Raw genomic sequence first — 26,367 nt, 5'->3', positions numbered from 1 at the left:
TTGCCCAGCTGTTGTCTGGGAACTTCAAGGCGCAGGGCTTGGGGGGAGCTGGACAGATTCAAGGCGCCGCTCACACTAAAAGTGGGGACACTGGCCTGGAAGGTAGGGGATTTGGGTTCTCATTCTTCACGACCTTGGGCACGTCACTTTGACTTTGTGGGCCTCAATTTGGATCTTGGGGATTGGACGGTTCATAAAGCCCATCCCTGTTCTGTGGCTCTTCTCCCCGTGGCCAGTCAAACCCATGACTCACTCTTCTCGAAGTCAGGCACTCCTTCCATCTAACCTCAGTCTTTCCTGCTTCCTCCTGGGTTGCTTCTTCTCACACTCCACAGATATTTACCCAGCATCTGGACCCCTACATGTCACTGTGGGAAGGCACAGGGAGCTGGAGAATGCAGACCAGACCTGGGAGGGGCAGTTCAGTGTTGAGGGCCAGGGTGGGGCGGGGGGATTAGAACAGGAGTGTTGATTTGGCTTCTGGCTCCACCACTGCTGAGCTTTGAGATTACTTCATCCCTCTGCACTTCAGTCTCCTCATCTGCCATCTCCTTCAGGGAGAACAATTCGGACCTTGCAGAGTGACTAGGCCTAGCCAAAAGTAGGTACTCAGTAAAGGACAGCAATTCTCTTTAGGACTGCAAAGAAGTAGAGCTGGGATTCAAGCCCAGGTCTGCGTGCCCCCAAGCCCACGTTTGCCTGCTGTCTCCCCAGTCAGCCCCTATGATGGCCACCTCCCCTGCCAGCCCCTGTGCCAAGCCGGGCTGGCCTTGGGTTTGGAATCTCCACGGCACTGGGATTGGGCAGCAGAAACAGCTTGCAGAAGAACCATCAGAGGAGACGGAGGTGATTGGGGTCCCTCGGCCCCTCTGCCCCACCCACCCCTTTGTCCGGTCTCCTGACCCAGTGTTCCTCCAGGGCCCGAAGCCCCTGCTCTCATCTAGGTGCGCTGACCTCCTCCTCTGGTTTTCTTGTCTCCCACTTCTAGTCCCCCGCCCCTTCCAGCCTAAGTTGTCATGGGGATAGTCCTCAGCATCCCTAGCTTCCTCTTGCCCTCATCTTATGGTATCCATAGCGACAGCCCCCATTCATTTCCATGGCAACTGCATCCTGATCCTGTCCCCTGCTGGCTGCCTGGCTCCGGGCAGTGCCAATAAAGAGAAGGAGGGAAAGAGACCTCCCATTAGGAGCAGCATCCTGGGAGAGTCAATGCCCCACCCCACGGGCAGTCCACCCTAAATCCCTACAGAATGTCATGCCCTGCTTCTCCCCATCTTAGTGCCTTGGCTCACACAAGGTCACTCACTCACTTCTACCAGCTCCTCCTAGGCAAGGCCCAGGTCAACGCTTTCTCCCCAGGGAAGCCTCTAAGGCAGCAGGGGAACTAGTCCAGGCTCTGGGCTTTGGATTCCTGTTCTGCCACATGCTAACTCTGAGACCTTTGGCAGTTACTTTCCCCCTCAGAGCCTTTTTCTTCACCTGCAAAATAGGAATCCTAATTCTTCCTTCACGTTTGTCATGCAGATTAAATAATGTGCGGAAAATGCCTGACACAGGGAAGGTGCACTGTAAGTGTGAGTTTATTTTTATTCTGCTCAGCCACCCCCAAGCCGAAGGAATCTCTCTCCTGAGCTCCCCCAGCACTTCCTCTGTTCCCTAGCCTTGAGAACTTTCAGCTTTGTACTGTGGTTATTTGTGTAACGTGGTTTATTTCCCCCGCTGCAGAGGATGCGCTTCAGTTTCCCCCACAGAATGGCCCAGAAGACAGTGCACATAGGCACGTGTGTGTGTGTTCTTGTGTTCTTTGCTCCTGGTGGGAGGAGTCCGGGATGGGGGGGAGGGTTCTCCCAGGCCCTTTCTGAAGTCCAGGAATCCAAAGAGGGAATTGCGTTTCCCTCTAGCCCTGCACAGATGAAAAACAAGTGCAGGGAGGTAAAGGGACATGCCCAAGCTCACACGGCTGGTAAATGGCACTCAAGACTTGAAGCCAGGCTTCCCAGCTTTTTCCTGCCCATATTATGCACGTGCGCGTGTGTATGCATGCATTTGAGAGAGAGAGAGAGAGAAGAGATTTTTCCATGTGATCAGCATGCCCCTCAGTGTTTTGGGGGCCCTGAGTAAAGGGATTTCACATGCCCAGGTCTGGTCTCTTCAGCAGGATGTATGATATCAGGAAAAACACCCTCAAGCACTGTCCTTTTTGCCAGGCCCTCTTTGGGGAGGCTGTGCTGATAGCCTGACCTCCCTGCCACTCTTCCCTTGGCAACCACAGTTGGGGGCCAGCTCTGAAGGGAAGAATTGCCAATGAGTGAAGAACCAGGGGCAGCATGGAGCCAGAAGTGGCGAGAGGCAGCGAGATGTCATGAAAAAACAGCCTGGGCCCTGTGTTTGCATCCTGACTTTCTCACTTAATAGGCTGTGTGACCTTAAGCAAGTTTATATCACCTCTCTGAGCCTCTGTGTCCTCATCTATAACACGGGGCTAATGGCGTCTTCCTCGATAAGTTTCAAGGATTCAGTCAGCTCATTAATGCTCTTGCCCTAGGGATAGAGGTGACCATAAGGCCCCGTGGCAGCAGAGGAAGGACCTGTAAGCCAACCCGTGTGGAGGGGGCAGGTAGGCATGGAAGGGCACACGTGAGCTAAATGTTGAAGGGTGAGCAGGAGGTAGCCAGGTTGAAGTCATGGGGCAGAAGGTATATGAGGCAGGGGTCAGGTCAGGAGAGCCATCCACCGCTCTGCTGAGGTAGTTAGAGGTTATCCCCTGGGTGATGATTCCTATAAAGCCTAAGGTAGACCACGTCCCTCTTCTGCTCCTCTCAATCAGAGCAAAAGCCAAAGTCTTTATCGCGGGCTCAATGTCCTTCACGATTTGGTCCCCGTTCCCCCTCTGATCTTACCTCCTCTCACCCTCCCCTCATTCACCCCACTCCAGCAAATACTGGCCTCCTTGCTGTTTCTTAAACATGCCGGGCATTGCTCTACCTCAACGTCTTTGCCCTGGCTCTACCTTCTGTCTGGACTCCTTTGGCCTCAGGTGACCCCAGAACTCACTCCCTCACTTCCCTCTGGGCTCAGCTTATATGCCGTTTCTTCAAAAAGACCTTCCCTGACCGCCATGTTGAAAACAGCACCTTGGATCACTCTGCCGTATTTTCCTTCCTAGCACTTATCTCTACCTGAAACAATAGTGTATATTCACAGTCTGCCTCTCCCACTAGAATGTCACCTCCCCTAGGGAGCACATCTTATGTGTCTTGTTCACTGTTATATACTCAGCACCCAGCACTGTGCCTGCCACATGGAAAATGCTCACCTGTTGTTCGTTGAATGAGTTCTGAGGAGCTGGGGGAATGGTTTAGTGGGAGAGTAAAATGGTCAGATCTGTACTTTGGAGGGCTCTCTCTGGCCGCAGGCTGGAGAAGGGATGGGAAGAGGACACTGGTGGTGGAGGTCAAGGCTCAGGTGGGAGGATTTATTAGCACAGCCGCCAGAGCTCGTTCATAGACTCCTTCACTCCAGAAGCTTTTATCGAGCTACTCTGTTCCAGGCCTTGTGCTCGGTGCTGGCTAGGAGATTACCAAATTCTCTTCCTGTGCTGGGATTCTGGGAGTTATGAACACAAATAGCTGTCACGCTTTGCCAAAGCTAACCTGTACCATAAAAAGAAGGACAGACATGTGCTGTGTGTGGGAGCTCTGAACAGGATCAGCAATAATTTCTGGCTGGAGGCGGGCTTCAGGAGGGCTTCTTAGTGGTGGCATATGACCTGAATCTTGATAGAAGTAGGGTGTGGGGGGATTTCTCAGATTGCAGATGGCAGAGATGATAGGGACTGCATTCCAGGTGGAAGGTACTGTATGAGCAGCTTGGGAGGTGGGAAGCAGAGGAGTATTTGGGAGAAACAGGATCTGGGCCAGGCTGGAGGGAAGGGTGGATGGGATGGGGGGCTGGCAGCTCACCCGGCAGACTAGTTGAATGTTTAAGAGCGTGAGCTCTGGAGTCAGACTGCCTGGATTTGAATCCTGGCTCTAGCATTAGTAGCTGTGTGACCACTGATAAGTTACTTACCCTCTCTGGGCCTCAGTTTCTGGATGTATAAAATGAAGATAAATCACGATACCTATCTTGTAGGGTTGTTTTGAAGAGTAAACAGGTTACTAAACGTGAAGTGGCAAGAACAGTGCCTGACGTGCTAAGTGCTCTATAAGCATTAGCTATTGTATCTTTGAGAAGCCTCAAGTGCCAGAATGAGAAACTTGGGCTATCTCTTGTGGGCAGCGGGAGCTATGGATGGTTCATGAACAGAGGAGACAATTGGATCAAATCGGGGTTTGAGCTGTGTGCTGAGAGGGAGAGATTTGAAAGGTTGATGGGCGGGATCCTTCAGTCCTGAGGAGCATCTTAGATGCCTGGGTTGGTTGGGGAGGGGCTAGACTAGGTCTGACCCCCAAAGTGGGTCTTCACAAGCCCCTGAGATCCAGGAGGAGAGAGGATTTGGGGTAGAGGGCAGTTCCCCAGTCTGTTTCTGCCTTGCTCCTGACAATGTTATAGACTGACGTTGGGAGGGTGGAGGATGAATGGTGGGCGGGGGGGGGGGGGGCGGCCCTCTAGGGTAGAGCTGAGCTCTACCCCTGCAGCCCGGGACCGGGCCTGATGGGTGGGTGCAGCCTCCCCCCTGCACCCAGCCCCCAGCCCAAAGTGCTCTCCCGCAAGGCTGGCAGGTCTGATGCAGCTTAAGTTCCTACACAGGTAGGGAATTCCCCTACATCCAGCCCAGCTTGCCCTGCCCTGCGTCCTGGCCTCTGCCAAGTAGGGGTTGGGGAGTGGCCCCTTAAGCCTTTCCAGCCAAGAGCCCTGTCAACCATGTGCCTGCCCAAACCAGACCATTCTCTGGGCTCCACCACACCCATTCCCCCCACAACCCCCATGCTTCACCCACCTGTCTCTTCCCTCCCGGCCCCCCCTTCTCCATTCTCCTCACCTCTGTGGCTCCTCACCTTGCCTGCTAGGCTCAGGGCGCCTGGGCGCTGTCGCCACCTGGGTTCCCTGGCAGCCTGGTTGCCATGGCACCATGGGAGCAGGTCTGGCGGAACAACAGCTCTGGGTAACCAGGGCAGGCAAGGCCCAGTGCCCCGCTCCTGCCAGTCTTCGACCTCAAGACTTTTGTCCCCCCGCCCCCAGCTGAGCAGAGGAGGCCATGAGGAGAAAAAAGAAGTTGCCCCGCAGGGCAGCTCTTTACCTGTGAGGATGCTGAGTTGGAGGCACCTCTCGCTGTCTCGGAGCCTGAGCCCTTGCAGCCAGGGAACCCTGGGAACTGGCCAGGCCAGTGTCCAGGCAGCTGAGGACAGGGGTGGGGCTGTAGGGGGCAGGGCTGGGGAGGGGAGGGGTGAGTCTGGAGGCTCAGGATGCAGGAGTGGGCCCCAGGCCTGGGGTCAGGGCTGATCTGGGGTGGTGCCGGGGGATCAGGCTGGGAGGGAAACTGCAGCACACAGTGTTGGGAACAGAGCCATGAGGGGCTGGAGCTGAGAGGGGAAGGGGCCGGGGGGGGTTGCTGTGAGGGAACTGGTCCATGAAAGGAAGGAGGGTTTGGGGATGGAATTGTTAGGGGCCAGGACTATTAGAAAAAGGGACTTGAGTGGACAAGACTGGGAGGAAACTGGTCTGGGGATAAGGCTGTGAGGGGACGTGGCCATGAAGGGACCAGGCATGCGGGGTGAGTAGGAATGGGGACAAGCCTGTGAGAAGACCCAGCCTTGAGGTAAAGGAGTCGAAGCAGCTGGAGCTGTGAGCGGTGGGGCGGAAGGGCACTGAGGGTAGGGCTGCGAAGACAAGGGGGCCTGAAGGGAAGGGACTGCAAAAGGCAGCTTGGGGGGGAGGGTAGAACTCCCCTCTGGCCTTTAAATGTTGGGGTTCCTATGTCTGTGAGGAAGCTGGGGAGGATGGTGTTGTGGGAAGGGATCTGGTCCACCCACATTCAGTCTGGCTGAGCAGGCCCATCTCCTGGTCCCACATCCTGGCTCATCTTATCTCATCCCCACAGTGTGGAGGGTGATGCCCCAGGCAGTGACCTGAGCACAGCGGTTGATAGTCCTGGGAGCCAACCCCCCTACCGGCTGAGTCAGCTGCCCCCCACCAGCAGCCACATGGGGGGCCCCCCAGCTGGGGTGGGCCTTCCCTGGGCTCAGCGAGCTCGCCTCCAGCCAGCCAGTGTCGCCCTGAGGAAGCAGGAGGAGGAGGAGATAAAGCGCTCCAAGGCCCTATCGGACAGCTATGAACTCTCCACGGACCTGCAGGACAAGAAGGTGCAGAGGAGATGGCTCTGGCTGGGAATGGGAGCTGGGAGCGGGAATGGGGGTGCGAGAGAACCAAGGGAGGGATCGGGATGTGGCACTTGAGGGTGGTATCCAGGGAGGGATAGGGAGCCTAGAATGGGAGACTAGCTCTAAGATCCTTCACCCTACTGGGGATTCACCCACTCATTCATCACCCATCTGCGGAGTCTCCTGTTCACTCAACGAACATCGACTGAGCTCCAAGCCTGTGCTGGAGACATAAAGATGAATGAGACCCGCACCCAGTCCTCCAAAAATCTGTCAAATAGAAGAAGCACACACATACCTTGACACTTTCAGAAGAGTGTGCTATAGTATATCACATATATCACACAAGATATCATTTAGCTTAAAAAAAAGGTGGGGGGTGCACAAAATACCATGTATAGAAAAAAACAAAACAAAACAAAAACCAAACCTGGAAGGACATATACCAAAATGTTAATTGTGGTTATTCCTAGGTATCGGGACTTTAGGCGAACCAATCTTCCTTCCTCTCTTTGTTCCTTCCTTCTTTCTTTCCCTCTCTTCCCACTCCCCCTCCCTTCCTCCCTCTTCATCTTCTTTCTCTCTCTTCCTCTTTCCTTTCCTCCTTCCGGCTCTCAATTTATTTCTTACTTTCTCTCCATTTTTGGCTTCTCTGGGGTTTTTTTCGAACTTTTTTTTTTTTTTTGGAATAATGTACCTCTACTTGTAAATAAGAAAGAAAACCACAATCCAGCCCCATGTGACAAGCGCTATCGAAGATTAAAGTGAGGATACCACACAGAGCCCAGCCTGGCATGTCCAGGCAGCTCTAGGCAGTTCCCTGTGACTGGGGCGGGGCGGGGGGGGGCGGTGGTGTGGTTGAGGCCCAGGGAGATGAATGAGGCTAGCGTGAGTTTCTGACCTTGCTCCCCTCAACCCTCCCCTGCTAGGTGGAAATGCTGGAGAGGAAGTATGGGGGCTCCTTCCTGAGCCGCAGAGCTGCCAGGACCATCCAGACCGCCTTTCGCCAGTACCGCATGAACAAGAACTTTGAGCGGCTCCGCAGCTCAGCTTCAGAGAGCCGCATGTCCCGCCGCATCATCCTTTCCAACATGAGGATGCAGTTCTCCTTCGAAGAGTACGAGAAGGCACAGAACCCCGCGTACTTCGAGGGCAAGCCTGCCTCGCTGGACGAGGGCGCCATGGCTGGTGCTCGGAGCCACCGGCTCGAACGAGGGCTCCCCTACGGAGGCTCTTGTGGAGGGGGCATCGATGGTGGCGGAAGCTCCGTCACCACATCTGGAGAGTTTTCTAATGACATCACAGAGCTCGAGGACTCCTTCTCCAAACAGGTCAGCATCCCTGCAAAGGGCCTTTCCTCCCCATCCCCGTCCCCATGCGCTGGCTACTCCTCCGGCTCTTTACCTATATTCCATACGAAAAGGAGTTGCCTGGCAAGCATTTGAGGAGGGGCTGTGAGATCGATGAGAAAGATTTGGCCAGACGAAAAGAATCAGATCATTAAAACAAGCAAGTTAAAAATCTAGGTGTGGAGAACACATAAGAAAATTTATGTTCCCACTCTTTGGAACTTGATCCACTGTCAAGTTCAGGCCTAACAGGTGATGAGCTCCTACTCTGTGCCAGGGGCTGGGTGTGCCTCATAACAGTCTGCAAGACCCGGGTGGGGTGGTGGTGGTGGTGGTGGTGTTTTCCCAATTTTACAGAGAAGGAGACTGGGGCCCCAAGTCCCTGAGAGGCGAAGTGACTGCTCCAAACTGGAGTGGAACTCAGCTCTGTCTGGTTCCAAACTCTGTGCCCCTTCCCTTATACCGCACTACTAGGGACCAGGCTCTGTGCTGGGTACCGTGATGGAGACAGATGAGAGCCATCCAGGGTCCTTGTTCTTAAGGATATCCGAGGCCAGTAGGAAATGGCAGACGTGTATGCATGACTGTCTCCTGAAATAGTGTGCTCCAAGCCATGAGAAAAGATCAAGGGGAGAATGGGGGAGAGGGGCTCACAGTCTGGTGCAGAGATTGAGGAACTAGGCCTGGGCCCAGCTATCAGTGCTATCCACATCCGATGGAGAAGTACATTAGTTACATGTATTAGTTACATTGCTGTGTAACAAATGACCCCAAAATTCAGTAGCTTAAAACTGAACTTAAAGACTGAGCTTAAGCAAGAAACATGTATTACTTCATACAGTTTCTGAGGGCCAGGAACCTGGGAGTGGCTTGGCTGGTGGTTCTGGCTCAGGGTCTCCCATGAGGCTGCAATCAGGCTGTAGGGTGGGACCACAGTCTCTGAAGACTTGACTGGGGCTGATGGGTCTGCTTCCAAACTCACTCACTTGACTACTGGCAGGAGGATTCAGGTCCTCACCATGTGGGCATCTCCACAGGACTGCTCATGGTGTGGCTTCCCCCAGAGCAAGGGGTCTGAGAGAGAGAGAGAGAGAGAGAGAGAGAGAGAGAGAGAGCAAGAGCGCAAGAGCAAAGTGAAGAGAGGTGCTCAAGAAGGAAGCTGTAGTCTTTCATAACCTAATCTCGGAAGTGACATCCCATCCCTTCTGCCATATACTGTTGGTTCCACAGACCACGTCTGGGACAGTGTGGTACATAAGGGTGTAGATACCAAGAGGTAGGGATCATTAGAGACCAGTTTGGAGGCTGGATACCACAGAGAAGCCGAGTTACCAGCCATGGTTTGGATTCTCACATAATAAATATTATGCATTTCCTAAGACAGAACCAGATGGAGGGCTCTGGGAGCCTGGAGGAAGCCGAGATTTGGGTTTACCCTGGGGGATGGCAGAGGCAAGAAATATGGATTAAATCAAGGAGGAGGTGGCATTTGGCTTGGGTCTATAGGGACATGAAGGAGGTATTGAGATATCTGAGAAGCGAACTTGGCGCCATTACCAGGCTCCTGTGAGCTCACAATGGCTCCCTGGGAGTTGTTTTATATACTGCAGAGAACCTGTGGAGGCGGGGGAGGGGACCCACTTCTTCTTGGCTGACCCACTAGGAAGATTCCCCCTCTTTCCCTCCCTCCTATCCTCCCTCCTCCTCCCCCTTCCTCATTCCCCGCTTGCACCATCCCACCCTCCTTCCCTTCATCTTTCCTTCCTTTCTCTCCCTTTCCCCCTTCCCCTTTCCGCCCACACAGGTAAAGTCTCTGGCTGAATCCATTGATGAGGCCCTGAACTGCCACCCATCAGGGCCCATGTCTGAGGAGCCAGGGTCAGCCCAACTGGAGAAGCGGGAGTCAAAGGAACAGCAAGAGGACAGCTCGGCCACATCCTTCAGTGATCTTCCCCTCTACTTGGATGACCCAGTTCCCCCACCATCCCCTGAGCGACTGCCCAGCACAGAGCCCCCACCCCAGGGCCGGCCTGAGTTCTGGGCACCAGCCGCTCTCCCACCAGTTCCTCCACCAGTGCCACCAGGGACCCGGGAAGATGGTGCCCGTGAGGAAGGCACTCGCAGGGGTCCTGGGTGCTTGGAGTGCCGGGATTTCCGGCTGCGGGCTGCCCACCTTCCCCTGCTTACCATTGAGCCTCCTAGTGACAGCTCCGTGGACCTGAGCGACCGCTCAGATCGCGGCTCTGTCCACCGCCAGCTGGTGTATGAGGCTGATGGCTGCAGCCCCCATGGGACCCTGAAGCACAAGGGGCCACCGGGCAGGGCCCCAATCCCACACCGCCACTACCCAGCCCCAGAGGGCTCAGCCCCAGCCCCGCCAGGGCCCCTGCCCCCAGCCCCCAACAGTGGCACTGGGCCCAGTGGTGTGGCTGGGGGTCGGAGGTTGGGGAAGTGCGAGGCAGCAGGCGAGAACTCTGATGGTGGAGATAATGAGAGCCTTGAGAGCTCCAGCAATTCCAATGAGACCATCAACTGCAGCTCTGGTTCCTCCTCGAGGGACAGCCTGAGGGAGCCTCCAGCCACAGGCCTGTGCAAGCAGACTTACCAGCGGGAGACGCGGCACAGCTGGGACTCGCCAGCCTTTAACAACGACGTGGTGCAGAGGCGGCACTACAGAATTGGCCTCAACCTGTTCAACAAGTACGTGCTCGCTATCCTGCCTCCTCACCCCTCCCTCCCCTGCTAGGGGCGCTTGGACCTCGAGGGCTGAACTCCAAGCAGAGACCCTGCTTCCGCAGTCCTCTTGTTTTGCGGACTGGGCTTTCTCCCCGGCCTTTCAGGGAAGAGGATGGGCAGCAGGGTGGCCGAAGAGAAAGCCCTCCCCAACACACACACACACACACACACACACACACACACACACACACACACACACACACACACCCCTACTTCCGTTTTGCGGACTGGGCTTTCTCCCCGGCCTTTCAGGGAAGAGGATGGGCAGCAGGGTGGCCGAAGAGAAAGCCCTCCCCAACACACACACACACACACACACCCCTACTTCCGTCAGAGGCAGCTCTAGGCCTAATACTGCCTCTGACTGGCTGTGGGACTTTGGGCAAGAAGATTCCTTCTCCCCAGTTCGCTGTCTATAGGGATGGGTTCTGAACCTTGGTTCCCCCACATCCACTTTATGGTGGGGAGGCGATGTGAGGTATCAAGAGCCATGCCCCGAGTCACAGGAGCCCTGGACCCCTAAACCGACTTCGGCCAAATGCTGTGTGCAGCTCTGGGCAAGGTGTGTTCCTTCCTTGGGCTTCAGGGCTTCCATCTATTGATTAGCAGGGTGTGTATATTTGAGGCACTGGGGGCGCAGGGTGGGGTGCTGGAGTAGTCCGTGACCGTGACCGAGCTCTTTCTAGATGCCTGGTCTTGTGCCAGGTGCTTAGGAGCCGGGTGGAAGTGTGACATTTGGGCAGAAAAGAATGAGAAAGCGAGTGGCCTATGTCTTCATAGCCTAGTAGACACTGCCACCTGTATTTACTTCTCAAAATAGCTCAGGAAGGTGGGAAGTAGTGTCCCTGTTTTATAGAGAAGGAACCGAGGCTTGGAGAAGTAAGAGGAGTTGTCCTGAGTCATACAACTGGTAAGTAACGGACTTGAGACTCTGGTGGCACCAAAGGCTCTTCCAAATTCCAGCCTCGTGGGGGGCCTAAGGCTCTGGGGTTCTGAATACGGGACAGTTCAGACCTGGATTTGGCCTCGTGGAAAGCAGGGCGTATCTTGTCAGTTGAACCACCCACAGAGGCTGGGTAATACCTTGTCTGGGCGCAATGTGGGATGCAGACAAAGTAACCTCTTTGGTTTCCTATTTGGAGGGTCTGTGACCCGGGAAGAAGGGCATAGCCTGGAGCTCAGGCCTTTTCCCAGGAGTCCTCTGTGCCTGCTGGGAGTATGGAAACCCCTGGCATAGAGCAGCCTCTCATTAGATCTTAATTTTTTTTTCCATCGTAGTGTGGCCCCCAGGAAGGAGGAAGTTGGGTTGAGGATACCTTGGAATTTGGAAGCTCTGTGAGAGTGGCTTCCTCTCCTTGGGCCTCAGTGTTCCCATCTGTGCCGTGAAGGGATTGGACCAAATTCTATATTCAACTTCCTTGGTTCTCCGAGGCTACGGTTGGGCCCCAAATTAGTTCAAGCCATGGGACAGACGGCCGAGTTCTTCTGAGGACAGTCATCTCATCTACCTCCCCTCTTTCTGCAGGAAGCCAGAGAAGGGCATCCAGTATCTGATTGAGCGGGGCTTCCTGTCAGACACACCCGTGGGAGTGGCTCACTTTATCCTGGAACGGAAAGGCCTGAGCCGGCAGATGATAGGGGAATTCCTAGGGAACCGGCAGAAGCAGTTCAACAGAGACGTGTTGGAGTGAGGACCCCAGGATGGGGAAGACTGGGCCAGGGATTCCTGGAAAACAAGGGCAGGAGGGAGGAAGTGGGCAGCTGGTCCTTTTCGCTCTGATAAACCTTACAAAACAGGATGAAGAGATCTTCCTGCTCCCATACCCCTGTATACTTCAAAAAGGTCTGATCTCTCTTAGCCCTGTCCCTAAAAGTCTTCTGGGTTGCCCTGCTTGTCCTCTGACCTGCTTTGGGCCTCAGTTTTCCAAACTCTGAAAAGAGTGGGTCAATGGAAAGGACACTTAGTAACCATGTGTCGGGCCTTGATTTTTCTGGGATGGATTCCATTTCAAACATTCCATCCTCGTAAGTACCTGCAAGGGCCATGGGTCCAGATTTTGGAAGTCTGGCCCTGGGGGCGTTTGTCCACTCGGGCAGGTCAGGGTAGGGCAGAGGTTTTTCTATAGAGGACTTGAGAGTGCCATACCTACTTCTTTGCTCCGCAGCTGTGTGGTGGATGAGATGGACTTCTCCTCCATGGATTTGGATGACGCACTCCGGAAGTTCCAATCCCATATCCGGGTTCAAGGCGAGGCCCAGAAAGTAGAGCGACTCATCGAAGCCTTCAGGTGTGCCTGTCTCCCACTCCTGAAGCTGCTTCCCTCTTTCCGGGGGTCCCTTCCCTCACCTCTCTGAGCCTCATACTTTCCTCACCAGAAAATGGAAATTGTAAGTCCTATCTTGCCAGGCAGTTGTGCAGTTGTGAGGAACAGAGGTAGTGAGCCTAAAGCATCTAGCTCAGCACCTGGGACGTGGGCGTCCATTAGGTGACAACAGCAGCTACAGCTAGTGCTTGTCGACTACTCACCAGGTATCAGGTGCTGAGCTAGGCACTTTATACGATTATTTCGCCGAATACTCCTAACGACCCTATGAGGTAGGGGCTTTCATTATTATTCCCATGTTGCAGATAAGAAATCGGAAATTTAGAGAGGTTAAGTAACTTTTCGGGGTCATACAGCAAGTAAGATGTGGAGCCAGGATTTGAACTCAAAACCCAGGTGTGTTTGCCTCCATGACCCGACGCCCTTAATTCTTCTCCTCTACTGTTCATGCTTTGGGGATCAGGCAGACCTGGATAGAAATCCTGGCTCCACCACTTCGGGGTAGGTAGCAGGGAAACAGAAGAATTGCCGAGAGCCTGTTGCCCATAATGGCAGAAGGATTTGCCTTATAGTCAGAAAGGTCTGGATTTTCATCTTGTCTTCGCCATTTGCCAGCTCTATTACCTTGGGCAGGTTACCTCTTCTCTTTGGGCCTCATCACTTCCTCTGTAAAATGGGGCTGCTAATCGGTACCTTACAGGATTGTGATAGGATTACATGACAAAACGTACCTAAGTCCCCTAGCAGAGCTCCGTAAAAGGTAGTGGTTGTGATTTTTACATGCTAGTCTTGGGGAAACCGAAGGAAGAGGACATGCCCGAAAGGCTTGGGAATATTTCTTGGGGAAGAGGGTTGGGGGCACCAGACTGGGCTGTGGAGGGAGGGATGGTGGGTAGGTGAAGATCGCTGGTGCCTGACTTTGGCCCTGATCCTGCCCTGCAGCCAGCGGTACTGTGTGTGTAACCCAGCCCTCGTGCGCCAGTTCCGGAACCCAGACACCATCTTCATCCTTGCTTTTGCTATCATCCTCCTCAATACCGACATGTACAGTCCCAGCGTCAAGGCTGAACGCAAGATGAAACTAGATGACTTCATCAAGAACCTGAGAGGTGACCCTAGACCTCCCTATCGGCTTGTCCCGTCCTTCACCTGGGAAGGGAGAGTGGGCAGGGTGGGGGTGGGCTGGGGAAGGAGGGGGGAGATCACACAGACTCCCTGGAAATGAGCCTGTGATGTTCTCTCATTTTCTGCCAAAGCTGCCACATTCCCTTATTAATTCACTCAAATATCGTTTGTCTGCTCATTCCTGCACCGAATACTGACCGAGTGGGTTCTGGGGTTATTACAGCAATGAACGTGAGAGATAAAAGCCCTGGTTCTTACAGAGCTTATACTAATCCACTCATTGACGCATCACTTTCTCTTTCCCGCTCCTCTTTATTTACGCCCATAAAGGCTCATTTAATTATTCTCTGTACCCTTTCCTCCATCCACGCATTCACTTAATCCCTTGGCCAGCCAGCCAGCCAGCCAGCCAGCTGACACTGAGTACCTCCCATGTGCCCGGCCCTGTGATGGGCGCTAAGGACACTATAGCCCCTGCCCCGAGAGAGCTCCCGGTTTGTGGGACAGACTGACTTAGAGGACCAGATACCCAACACAAGAGAAGAAGCGAATCATGATGTCAGATGGGCCAAAAGTGCAGTCAGAGCTCAGAGGAGGGAGATCCCACCTCCAACACACTTCCTGAAGGAAGTAGCATTTTCATTTTAAGGTGGGCCTTGAAGGCATGGATAATGTGACAGAACAGCAATAGAGGAGGCTTACCTAGCAGTAAGACTACAAAGGCACAGAGGTAGGGAAAAGGTGTTGGGAGAACAGTCAGGATGGGAAGGTCAGTGAGAATCAATATGTGAGGGCCTTGCATGCCGGGTGAAAGGTATCACCTTGACGTTTTTTTCTTGGTTTATCGTATTGATGTCAAGCCTGGGCATCTCACCAAAGAGCAGCCTACTAAAAATGGCACAGGCATTAGGATTATTTAAACAGAAATGAACGAGGGAAATAGAATTGAGGAAAAACAAACAGATGAGACAAATTGGCTGACCGGCAGGCTGTGCGCGGTTGCTGGGCTCAAGCTCTTTGGCAGCTGAGGGAAAAAGGCGGTGTGAGGAAGGATGTTCTCTTAGCACCTGTCCAAGGAGGAGGTGTGGCATTCCCAAAGGAGAAAACATTTTTTCTAGCGGGAGGTTTAGAGGGAAGAGTGAGTGGGTTTCACTCAGCAGACAGGAGTGGAGAAGGATGGTAGACTTGGGAGGAGGGAGTTAGATCAGAGGCCATCTGGAGCTGTCTCCCAGAATCCTGCTATTAGTCATTTATTCATTCATTCATTCATTTCACGCATCCTCTCTCCCTCCCTCCCTCCCTCCTCCTCTCTCTGTATGTATGTGTGTGTGTGCTTACATGTGTATATGTGTGCGTACATATATGTGTGTATATGTAATTGTGTGTGTGTTTGTGTGGAGAGGAGGTACCTCTCCAAATATATATACATATATACACATATACATACATACAAATATATATACGTACGCATACATGTATGTATGTACATGTGTATATATATGTATTATATATGCGTGTTTCTTCCCCCTCCAATTATTAAATAAATAAGCAAACAAACAAACGAAATGAATACTTGCTCGTACCCAGAAATTACGGAAATAGAGCAAATGAGAAAAAATTATTTACTCATCCTGAATTCTGCCCCCTGTTGGCAACCGTGGTTGATATTTTGCTGTTTTCTAGTCTTTTTTTTCCCTATGCATATGTGACTTTTTATACAGTTAAGATCATGCCAGGAATGTAATTTATTATCCTGCTCTTCCCACTTACCTTGCTACAGGAATTTTCTCATGCTTTTTATAAACATCAAGTTTTGAATAGCTGTAAATTATTTTAAGTGCATACACTCAGCTTTAGTTAATTATGCCTCTATCGTGAGAACTTAGGTTGTTTCAAAGTTTTCCTGTATGTAGCACTTGTACCTGTATCTTTGCACATATTTCTGAGTAATTCCTTAGAGCAGATTCCTAGAAAAAGAATCACGGAATATTTAGGCTTTTGCCAAGTTACCTTCCAAAACAGTTATGTTAATATACATGCCCGCTTCCCTGCCCCCTTATTAACACTGGCTATATCATTTAACATTATTTTTGCTAGTTAGAAAGGCAAAGCTATCTGATTATTTTCATCACAGTGTGCTCTGAGTTGCCTAGAAAAAAATCCCCACACTGGAAAAGAAAGCAACTTGCTATCCAGTTGCTTGGCAAAGGACACCTTTTCTGGCCCAATCCTCCTGACCGAGGGACTGAGGGTGCCCGCTCCCTCCAGTCCTAGCCATTGTTTGCACTCCTGCCTCAGTGTGGGGCATTGTGGAGAACCCCTGCCACCCACTCCCCACATCATGCAATATATCCCTGTGTTGCTCCTCTCCCCAGGGGTTGACAATGGTGAGGACATCCCCCGAGACCTCCTGGTAGGCATCTACCAGCGTATCCAGGGGCGTGAACTGCGAACCAATGATGACCATGTGTCCCAGGTGCAGGCCGTGGAGCGCATGATTGTGGGCAAGAAACCGGTGAGTGCCTTGGGAGGCTGCAGAGGGGACAGGGTTTGGGTCGGCTTCTGCCACTGAGTGGTAGGTAAGTCAGTACCCTTCTCTGAGCCCCAGACTCCCCCCTCTGATGGAGTGGGTGATAATGCATTCCTCGGGGGTCGTTGTGCAGAGTGAGATCCTCTTGGGGGAATGAATCTAGCACACATCCTTCCCACCTGTGGTTTTGCCTCTCCATCCCAGGTGAGGAGCCAAGCTAATAGTTAGCTGATAACCAAAACCAAGAACACCCTCTGGTCTTGTAGTCAACAAACATTTACAGATGCCTTTCCACAGAGTCCAGCACTTCACTAGGGAGTAGGGACACAGATACGAATCAGACAGAGTCTCCATCCTTGGGGGCATTCACAGACTGGGAGTGGGGGTGTCAGCCCAATACGTCTGCCTTATCATCAGTCTAAGGGAGCAGCAAGGAGGGAGAGGTCATTTTCAGTCACTAGAACTGGGGTTTGGAGGAAGAGTGGAATATGGAACTGGGCAAGAAAGGTACTCCAGACAGAGAGAGCTCGACGGACAAAGGCAAGCCGAGGCCTCCGTTGCTCAGACTCCTCGTGTCAGAGTGACAGTGATACAGATCAGAGGTAGACTTCCTCTTGAGGTTGAATGATAAGGCGCCGGAGGCCTGAAGCTGGCATGCTAGTCTTGCTGACACCTATTTCCCCTTGCCTGCCTAGGTCTTGTCTCTTCCCCACCGTCGACTGGTTTGCTGCTGTCAACTCTACGAGGTGCCAGATCCAAACCGCCCCCAGCGGCTAGGGTTGCATCAGCGGGAAGTCTTCCTCTTCAACGATCTCCTTGTGGTATGAGCACTGGGTGGGGGGAGGAAACGAAGGGGAGGTGGTGAGCTTGGACCCTGGGTCCGGGGTGAACCATGTTAACGTTGGTGGGTGGGGGCGTGGTGGGTGAGGTGCTTTGCCATGGGATCTGTGCAGTCTCGGATAAGGCACAGGCCCCCTCTGCCCCTCTTTTCCCTCTCGGATCCGTTTGGAGGTGGTGACAGTGGCACAGGGGGAGAAAATGTGAGGACCAGGGGAGGTGACAGACCTACAACCTGGGAAGCGGTAGGAAAAGTCCCCGTCCATCTCCGTAGCCCAGAGTGTTGGCTGGGGGAGATGAACCTGTGACCCTGGGGTCACTCTGAAACCTTCGGGTGGTCAGGATGCTGGAAGTGAGTCTTAAAACCAAGCTTGTCACCACTGTAGACGTGCATCTTTTAGAGCTGGGACTCTTAAGGACCCTGCTGGCGGGAAGAGAATTTCAGGGTCTACCGTCCAACGTCTTCCCCGAGGCAGGAACCGGTTTCCTGCATGGCCCCCTGCTTGCATCACTGCAGAGACAGTTTCCTGGTTAGACAGCTCTGACTGATAGAAACTGTCTCCCAATGGGTTTCCTCTAACCATCTTCCCTGGGCCCTTGCAATCACAGAGAACAAGTGTTCTCCTGCTCTGAGACAGCTCCTCAGGGATTTGAGGACAGTGACCTGTCTCCCCACCACCACCCCACCCCCGTGGTCTTCTCTTCTTTAGAACGGGGTCTCTCAATCTCAACACTATTGACATTTGGGGCAGGATAACTCTTCTTTGTTGGGGGGGCGCTATCCTGGGCATTGGAGGACAGCATCCCTGGTCTCGACCTCCTAGATACTAGTAGCACTCCTTCAACCAAAACTGTTGTCAGATGTTGCTAGATGTCCCCCGGGGTTCAAAGTCACCCCTAGTTGAGAATTGCTGCTTTAGATGAAGCCCCTCCGATGCCTTCTCTAAGCCTTAATTTCCTCCTCTGTGAAGTGGGGCTAATCCCTATCTCATGGGGTTGTCATGAGGATGGAGTTAAGAAGTCAGATGTGGAATAGCCTAACCCAGAGGAGTGCCTGGCCCACACAGGTGCTGAGTAAATGTCTCACCACCTGTCACGCACTGACGCCTGTGTGTGTCCGGCCCCATGCTAGGCACTGGGTTCACAGAGATGAGTGAGACTCAGTCCTTGTTCTCGGGAGCTCACAATCCAAAGCACTAAAAAAAAAACAAAAAAAAAACGCTCAGCATAACCGTGTGCTGTAACTGTCCTGAAATGAAATACTTTACTTTTGAACTCCACTTGGAGACTGTCTGAGGTGTTCACAGCCTATGGTGGTCAAATCTAGAGCGCCCAAGTCCTTGATAAAGACCTTGGGCTATTGAGAGGAAGACTTGTTAACTCTAGACATGGGTTCATTAGCATTTGCCATTGTTTGCTGGGTTCTTTAGGGGGGGCGGGGGGGGGGGGCAAGAGACACGAAAACCAGACTCCTCTTGGCGCTCTCGGTCCAGCAGGGGGCGACCACACCCTCAGAGTGCTCACCTAAAGCTTCATGGTGAAAGGCACTGAAGCAGCACTCTGGAAGCTCTGAGAAGGGAGCGGGGTGGGGGATTCCGTGTGAGGTGTTAGATAGAACGGGCTTTCTGGAGAGAACAGCATTCAGTTACTTCCTGTAAAAATCGTAAATGCCTGTTGTGCGTCGTCATTACATGAGGAACTTGCATTTTTTCCCGTTTCTCCCGTTCTGCTCCTCAAGCTTCAGTTCTTCCCAACTCGTGGGTATGTGTGTTTGTGTGTTTATGTCTGCTAGTGGCGGTGGGAGGGGAGGGTGGCTATGAGAAATAGGTGTCATGTGGAAATTCCCCACCCCAAACCCTGCCTCTTGTCTTTTTCCCGCCCCCTGCCAAAGGTCACCAAAATTTTCCAGAAGAAGAAGATCTTGGTGACGTACAGCTTCCGTCAGTCCTTTCCTCTCGTGGAAATGCACATGCAGCTCTTCCAGAATTCATGTGAGTCCCTTCTTGGATCCCAGCATCCCAAAACTCTATGCCATGGCCCCTGTGCTCCTCCTTCATCCATACCAACCGCCAGCTTTTTGGAGCCCTTTACAATGGGACTAAGGTCTCCAAAGCACCTACATGGTCCCGGGATGCAGGACAGGCTGGGGTGAAGTATAATTGGGGTCCATGCCCTGGGGAGCTCATGGTCTGGCCGAGAACCGCGGTGTGTATGTTTTCTGGTGGGCCGAAGAGATGGTGATCACGCTGCGCTTTGAAGGACTGAGCCAGAGGAGCTTTGTTGGGTGGCAGCAGAAGCAATGTGAGTAGAGGCAGAGGTGTGAAAGAAGGGGTTCGAGAGAGCAGCTCGAGTCCAGCTTGCCTTTGTATCTGGAGTATAGGGCGTAATGGGGCCATGACTACCAGGAGCTTGGGGGTTCGGGGGGACAAAGGGGAGCCGCTAAAGATGCTCGAGCAGAGAGGAGGCTGGATCAGGGTTGGACAGTAGAAAAACCGATGCACGTGTGAGCCACTTGGCTTCAGTCCTGACAGAGGTGCCTGACCTCCCCCTTCCGCACAGATTACCAGTTTGGGATCAAGCTGCTGTCCGCAGTACCTGGCGGGGAACGCAAAGTCCTCATCATCTTCAACGCGCCCAGCCTCCAGGACCGGCTGCGCTTCACGTCTGACTTGCGCGAGTCCATTGCCGAGGTGCAGGAGATGGAGAAATACCGCGTGGAGTGTGAGTAGCCCAGTGGCGCCTCTTTCCCCTTTTCCTGACACAGCACCCTGCAGACACCAAGAATCCTGTCCTCTGAGGACCTCAGAGTTGAGGGTTAGCTTGTCCAGCCTTCCTACCCTCATTCTAGGAACCTTTTAGCCTCTGCTTGAATACCTTCAGTGACAAGAGGCTCATTACCTCTGAATGGCTAATTATTACTCCAGGCCCTAATTATGAACCGACTCTTCCTTCTATTGAAAGGCAGCAGGGAGAAGAATCAGGGTTCTGGAGGTAGGACTCTGGACTCAGATCCCAGGTTTGCTACTCATTATTTAGGTAAACCGGGGCAAGTTGCCTGACTCCCCGAGCCTCAATTTCTTCATACATGACATTGGGAAGATGAAATCTCCTTCATAGAGTTGTGGCATTTCGGTGAGGTAAGGTAGACAAGGTGTCTGCCCACATTCCAGTTCCTGAGCTGAGTCCCCATCGCCCATCTTTCTGGCCCCCAGAGGGCCACATCAAGTCGTTTTCAGCATATATAATGGGAAATAGTGATCACATCTCATTCCACCCGATGCCCTCCAAATTTTCTCTTCTCCAGGCTAAGCAGTCACAGTTAAGTAACATGGTGTTGAGGAGAAAGAGGCAGGCAGACACAGAGAGAGAAACTGAGGCAGTGGACAGCTACTTGGTGAGCTCTTCACGTCCCAGGGTCGACGCTACTCCTCAGCAAGGCAGGGTCACACATTTCAGTTCACCAGATCCCTGAGACCCAGGGGATATTCAGAGAGGGGTGAGCATACCAAGATGAGGGGGAAGGCGATAGAAGTCTCCGTGACCTCCTCGGAGAGGTGGGGGTGTAGAGAGGCTGGAGAATGCAGGCTTTGGACTCAGCAGACCTGCTTCCAGAATATGGGCTCCCCCATTTCCAGCTGTATGACCCTGGGCAAGCTCTATGACTTCTCGGGTTCTCAGTTTCTTCCTCTGAAAAATGTGGATAATACTTACCTCTGAACTGTTGTGAGATGGAGCGAGATCAAGTACGCACAGCTCCCAGCATACAGCTGGCACATAATAGAGGCTTCAATTCCTGTTGGTTTCCTGCTCCTGTCCTTCCAGGAGCCCTCTGCTGTGGAGCAAGATATCTGAGAACTGAGTGGACTTTGGAATGATTGCCCTTTGCCGTAATCCAGAAAGGCCTTCCTGTCCCTGCTGTGACCAGCAGCTGTGAAGCTCTGTTTTGAAGGGCAGGGGTGGGTTGGGAAGAGCAGACTGAGAGTGGGCAGGGAAGCCGGGAGCAAGAGGGAGCAAGAAGGACGAAAGGAAGGGAGGTGGAGCTAGAGGAGCGGGAAGAGCAAGCACCTTGAAGAGGAGGAACAGAGGGAAAACCCAACCAGAGGAGATGGCGCAAAACGGGGCTGGGTGCTGTGGGGCGCTGTGGGGCGGGGGTGGGGTGGGGTGGGTGGAGGAGGACTTCAGAGATGGAGTTGAGGTTTGGCGGGAGCGTGCTGCCTGTCCAGGGGGCAAAGCAGGAGGCCTGGGGAGAGAGTGGGCAAGGATGGGGAGGGCTCATGGAGGGCTGGGGTCAGTCAGGTGGCCTTTCACTCCTGTCCCTGACCTTCTGTCCCTGTCTCCCCCACTACGACCCAGCGGAGCTAGAGAAGCAGAAAGGTATGATGCGGCCTAACGCCTCACAGCCTGGAGGGGCCAAGGACTCAGTGAATGGCACACTGGCCCGCAGCAGCCTGGAGGACACGTATGGGGCAGGCGATGGGCTCAAACGGGGCGCTCTCAGCAGTTCCCTGCGAGACCTCTCTGACGCAGGCAAGTCTTCGGGGCCCCCGCCCTGGCTGGGGAGATGTGGGACCGGGTGTCCTCTCTGCCTCCTGTCACTGGCTGCCAGCCTTGCCTGCACCCGCCACACCTGCACGCACCCTGCCTTTACCCAGAGCCCTAGGCGCGGCGCCGCAGGGGGCCCGGGAGCCAGGTCAGATCAGGTGGAGCCCGGAATCTGGGCCAGGGAGTGTGAAGTGGGGCCACGGTCTTAGCCCCTCTCTCTCGCTGCTCCACCTCTCCTCCTCTCTTTCCTCTTCTATCTCTCCAGCACCACCTCTCCTCCTTCTCCATCTTTTCCTCCTCTCACGCCTCCTCCTCCACCTCTCCTCCTCCCCACCTTCCCCTCTTCAACGGGGGGAAAGGGGATAGGGGTGTCTGTCCCCGGGAGGGGCCCAGGCCTGGTGCCCAGCTCTGGAGCCCAGCAGGGTGGGGAGGGGGGGTTGCTGCTCTGACGCTGGGCTCCTTGCTTGTGGGTGCAGGGAAGCGGGGGCGGCGTAACAGCGTGGGATCGCTGGACAGCACCATCGAAGTAAGTGCCAGCTCCTGCCCCACTCGCCCTCTGCATGAGCCCTGCCCTGCCACGGGGGGGCCCCAGAGGAGGCGGGGACCTGTGGCTTCCCCTCTTCCCTGATGGGGACCTTGAGGCCGCCTCTCCCAGCCACCCACTCTCTCCATCTGTCCTCAACTCTGTCTGTCCTCACTCTGCCTGTCTCTCAGTCTGTCTTCCACTCTCCCTAGCCCCCTCTCAACCCCAGGGCCGACTCTGAGTAGAGATGCCCTTGGAGTTGGAACGTGAGAAGCTCTCCCCTCCAAGTCCTGCTCTTTGTGCCGGACGGAGCAAGTCACTCTGTGTCTCGGGGCCCTGCAAAAGGGGGATGAGGAGGAGGTCCTACTGATTGTTTCTCTCCCGGCGGAGGCTCAGATGAGATAGTGGATGTGCCAGCAGAGCCCTGCAAGCTGGGGGGCTCCATGTACAAAGCACAGGACTGTTACTGGTTTTCATTACGCCCTGGGCGTTCCTGTCTCCCCAGCTCCAGCCCTCAGGGACCGGGTGGAGTTTAGGGTTGGGGGTTTAGGAAATCTAGACTGGCCTGACTTTCCGCCCCCCCCTTCCCCGCTTCCAGGGGTCTGTTATTAGCAGTCCACGCCCTCACCAGAGGATGCCACCTCCACCCCCACCCCCGCCGCCAGAGGAGTACAAGAGCCAGAGGCCCGTCTCCAACTCCTCATCCTTCCTGGGCTCCCTGTTTGGAAGCAAGCGGGGCAAGGGGCCCTTCCAGATGCCACCACCGCCAACGGGCCAGGCCTCTGCCTCCTCCTCATCTGCTTCTTCCACCCACCACCACCACCACCACCACCACCACGGTCACAGCCACGGTGGCCTGGGGGTGCTGCCTGACGGGCAGTCCAAGCTCCAGGCCCTGCATGCCCAATATTGCCAAGGACCAGGCCCTGCCCCGCCGCCCTACCTCCCACCCCAGCAGCCCCCTCTCCCCCCACCTCCTCAGCAGCCCCCACCCCTGCCCCAGCTGGCCTCCATCCCACCACCGCCCGCCTCGGCCCCACCCGTGGGGCCACATCGCCACTTCCACGCCCATGGCCCAGTCCCAGGCCCCCAGCACTATACCTTGGGCCGGCCAGGTAGGGCCCCCAGACGGGGGGCTGGAGGACACCCTCAGTTTGCTCCACATGGCCGCCACCCCCTGCACCAGCCCACATCCCCATTGCCCCTGTACAGTCCTGCCCCCCAGCACCCTCCAGCCCACAAACAGGGCCCTAAGCACTTCATCTTCAGCCACCACCCACAGATGATGCCAGCAGCGGGGGCCACTGGGGGCCCTGGATCCCGGCCACCAGGGGGCTCCTACTCCCACCCTCACCACCCCCAGTCACCCTTGTCACCGCACTCCCCCATCCCACCCCATCCTTCCTACCCACCCCTGCCCCCACCCTCACCCCACACCCCACACTCGCCCCTGCCGCCCACCTCCCCCCATGGCCCACTGCACGCCTCTGGGCCCCCTGGCACGGCCAACCCACCCAGTGCGAACCCCAAGGCCAAGCCAAGCCGGATCAGCACCGTGGTCTGATGAACAGAGGGAGCGAGCTGGGGCCCAGGGAGGTCTGGGGAATCCACAAGAGATTCCCCGGTTTTTCCAAAATATATATATACACATAGAGATGTCCTCCCCCCCACTCCCTCCCTGCCTCGGAACCCCTCCTCTAACCCCCAACAGGCGCCGTGGGGTTTCCTTCCAGATTCAAGGATCCTTGCCCCTTGAAGCCTGGACGCAGGGCTCTCAAGCTCTGGGGAGTGGTGAGGACCTTTTGGAGATCCTCGTCCATTTTTTTTTTCCCCCTCTCTCCATCCCCCACCCCACCCCCACTCCCCAGAGGTGGCCTCAGACCTCTGGGCCAGTGTGGGCTCCCTGTCAGCTCTGGCTGGTAGAGAAGGGCAGGCAGGTGTCAGGAGCGGTGAGGGTGAAGGCTTCCCCAGAGCACCTCTAGCCACGCAGGGCTAGGAGGGAGTTCTGTAGAGTTGTGGCCAAACCTCAGCTGGCTCAGCCCTCTCTCAGACCTCAGGGCCTGGCTAAATTCCTCCATGTGTCTCTCCACCTGCCAGAGGAACAGGGCTGTCAGTGCCCTTGGTGGGTGGGCCCCCACTAAGGCTGGCCCCCCAAAGGGGCAGTGCTTCCCCTCCAGAACCAGCCTCTGTCCTCTCTCCAGTGGGCCCCAGCCCAGACCTCTTCAGCTTCAGGACCTTGCCTCTCACAGCAACGTTCTTACCCTGATCAAAGTCCAGACAAGTTTGGGGGGAGGGGCTCAGGTCTGGGATGAGAAGGGCACTGCCCTCCCTCACCCATATTGCATGCCCCCCCCATTCCCTTACACCTACCCCACCTACAACCGAAGACAATGCACTTTACAGATCTTGCCCACATACACCTCGCTGGGGCAAGGGCACCCAGCATTAGCCCTGGGGAGAGAGGCTCCCAGAGGGCCACCATAAGCCCATGATGTCCTTCCTGAGGCAGATTGAAGCCATCAGAGCGGGGGCTGGGAGCCAGGATGCCTGAGTCCTTCTGTCCGTCAAAATCTCTGCTGCCTCTCCAGCCCCTTTACAGCCCTGTTTATTTATTATAAATATATTTTTTACAAGCCCCAGCTCCTCTTCTTGCCCCGCATACCCAGCTCCTTTCTCAGCTCCTGCCTCCCTCTCCCCCTCTCCACTGTGGGCTGCAGTACAGACAGACAGACCCTGGCTGTATGAAGGTCCAGGGACCCAGGGGCTTGGGGGCGGGGGAGGGCAGCAGCCGGAGGGGCTGTATGGAGAGGAGCTGGGGTTCAGGCATTGTCTTTTTTCCTCCTTGTATATAAGAATGTATATTTGATGCCTCATAAAAGACCTTGTGCTCACCTCCCGCCTCTGCCTCCTACTTATGCCCCCTCCCCCCTGGGGTGGAGCCCATGGAGAGAGAGGCCTTTAGCCCTGGGAGGTGAGGACTAAGGGTAGCAGTCAGGCACCTGGGTGGGTGAGATGCCTTGGTTGGGTGTGAGGTGGGGGAGGAGGGAGGTTTCCCCTTCTCAGCTCATTAACTCACTAACTGCCCGCTGGACCACAGCAAGGGTATGGGATTTGGAGTTGAGCCAGTTGGAAATCCTGGGATTTTCCCTCCTGAGGCACGCACACTTGGGAAAAGCACCCTCTCCGTCTCGGTTTTCTTAATTTAAAACTGGAGGTGATGAGCCGTTGCCACAGGGAGTCACGATGATGACAGGCGGTGACGAATGTCAAGCAGACAGCATGGAGCACGTGGTCTTGGGAAGTTTAGTTCCCTGCTCTTCCTTTCACAGGTTGGAGACTTCCTTCTGCTCTTGTGCCACCTATGCTCACCCTCCCTGTGGCTGGCCTGGCTATGCCCTGGGGCCCTCCCCACCCAGCACGCCCCCCCCCCCCCCCCCCCGCAGGGCGAGCCGTGTTTCTGCCCTTGGGGAGGGGGTAGGTGATCTGGGCCAGGAAGCCAGGGGCTAGATCCATTATAAGAGCTCTTACGTGTATATACTTAGGTTGTCAGGTAACAGATGGCTGGATTCTCTTCAGCTTACATGAGAGGGGACAAGTCCAGAGAGGGGAAGGGTCTTTTCCAAGGCCACACAGCAAGTCGGGACAGGGGTCCCTGACTTCGAGGCCAGGCCACTCTCCAGTCCCCCAAACTGCCCCCCCCGGAAATGAACATGTTTCCAGCCCTGCCAATTATGTCCTGACAGAGTCCAGGAGGAATGGGGCAGAGCGTTGTCTCTTGGTTAGGGTCAGCAGGGTCCCCAGAAGCAGCAGCCGGTAAACATTTTTGGTGCCTTCTTAGAGTCTGGAATAGCCTCTTAGAGGGAATGGTTTGAGGGCCCCTCCCTAGCAGCTTGGACCAATGTCTCAGTTTTCATCTTTGTATGCACATTTGAGTGGAAGAAGCAGCTGGGGCCATCTAATCATTTGATGCCTCCTCGAGGACCCAAACTGAGCTTTCGAAGAGCTTAGATCCACAGGGGCCAGAATGAAATCCAATAAGCATTCTGCTTGTTTGTTTCTTCCCTGGTGGGCCAGGCTG

General features: G+C 54.6%; 1 protein-coding gene across 1 annotated transcript in view; it reads left to right on the top strand.

Annotated features, from left to right (window-relative positions):
- The window catches only part of IQSEC2 (IQ motif and Sec7 domain ArfGEF 2), a 76,708-nt gene extending 51,535 nt beyond the window's left edge, over positions 1-25,173 (top strand). The window contains exons 4-16 of the mRNA XM_088028772.1: positions 6,044-6,305; positions 7,253-7,654; positions 9,477-10,372; positions 11,934-12,095; positions 12,574-12,696; positions 13,675-13,841; positions 16,233-16,372; positions 17,083-17,208; positions 19,116-19,215; positions 19,784-19,945; positions 21,578-21,751; positions 22,243-22,292; positions 22,888-25,173. Of these exons, the coding sequence (XP_087884898.1) occupies positions 6,044-6,305; positions 7,253-7,654; positions 9,477-10,372; positions 11,934-12,095; positions 12,574-12,696; positions 13,675-13,841; positions 16,233-16,372; positions 17,083-17,208; positions 19,116-19,215; positions 19,784-19,945; positions 21,578-21,751; positions 22,243-22,292; positions 22,888-23,853 (3,730 nt within the window). The 3' untranslated portion in view covers positions 23,854-25,173. The remainder of the gene's footprint in view (positions 1-6,043; positions 6,306-7,252; positions 7,655-9,476; positions 10,373-11,933; positions 12,096-12,573; positions 12,697-13,674; positions 13,842-16,232; positions 16,373-17,082; positions 17,209-19,115; positions 19,216-19,783; positions 19,946-21,577; positions 21,752-22,242; positions 22,293-22,887) is intronic.
- The last annotated feature ends 1,194 nt before the right edge of the window (positions 25,174-26,367 follow it).

This window comes from Eumetopias jubatus, unplaced genomic scaffold, assembly GCF_037043125.1.
Source record: "Eumetopias jubatus isolate StellerSeaLion01/CBP00866 unplaced genomic scaffold, mEumJub1_p1.0 scaffold_11, whole genome shotgun sequence".
In the NCBI taxonomy this organism is placed as follows: domain Eukaryota; kingdom Metazoa; phylum Chordata; class Mammalia; order Carnivora; family Otariidae; genus Eumetopias; species Eumetopias jubatus.
This window is presented reverse-complemented; position numbering and strand designations above follow the sequence as displayed.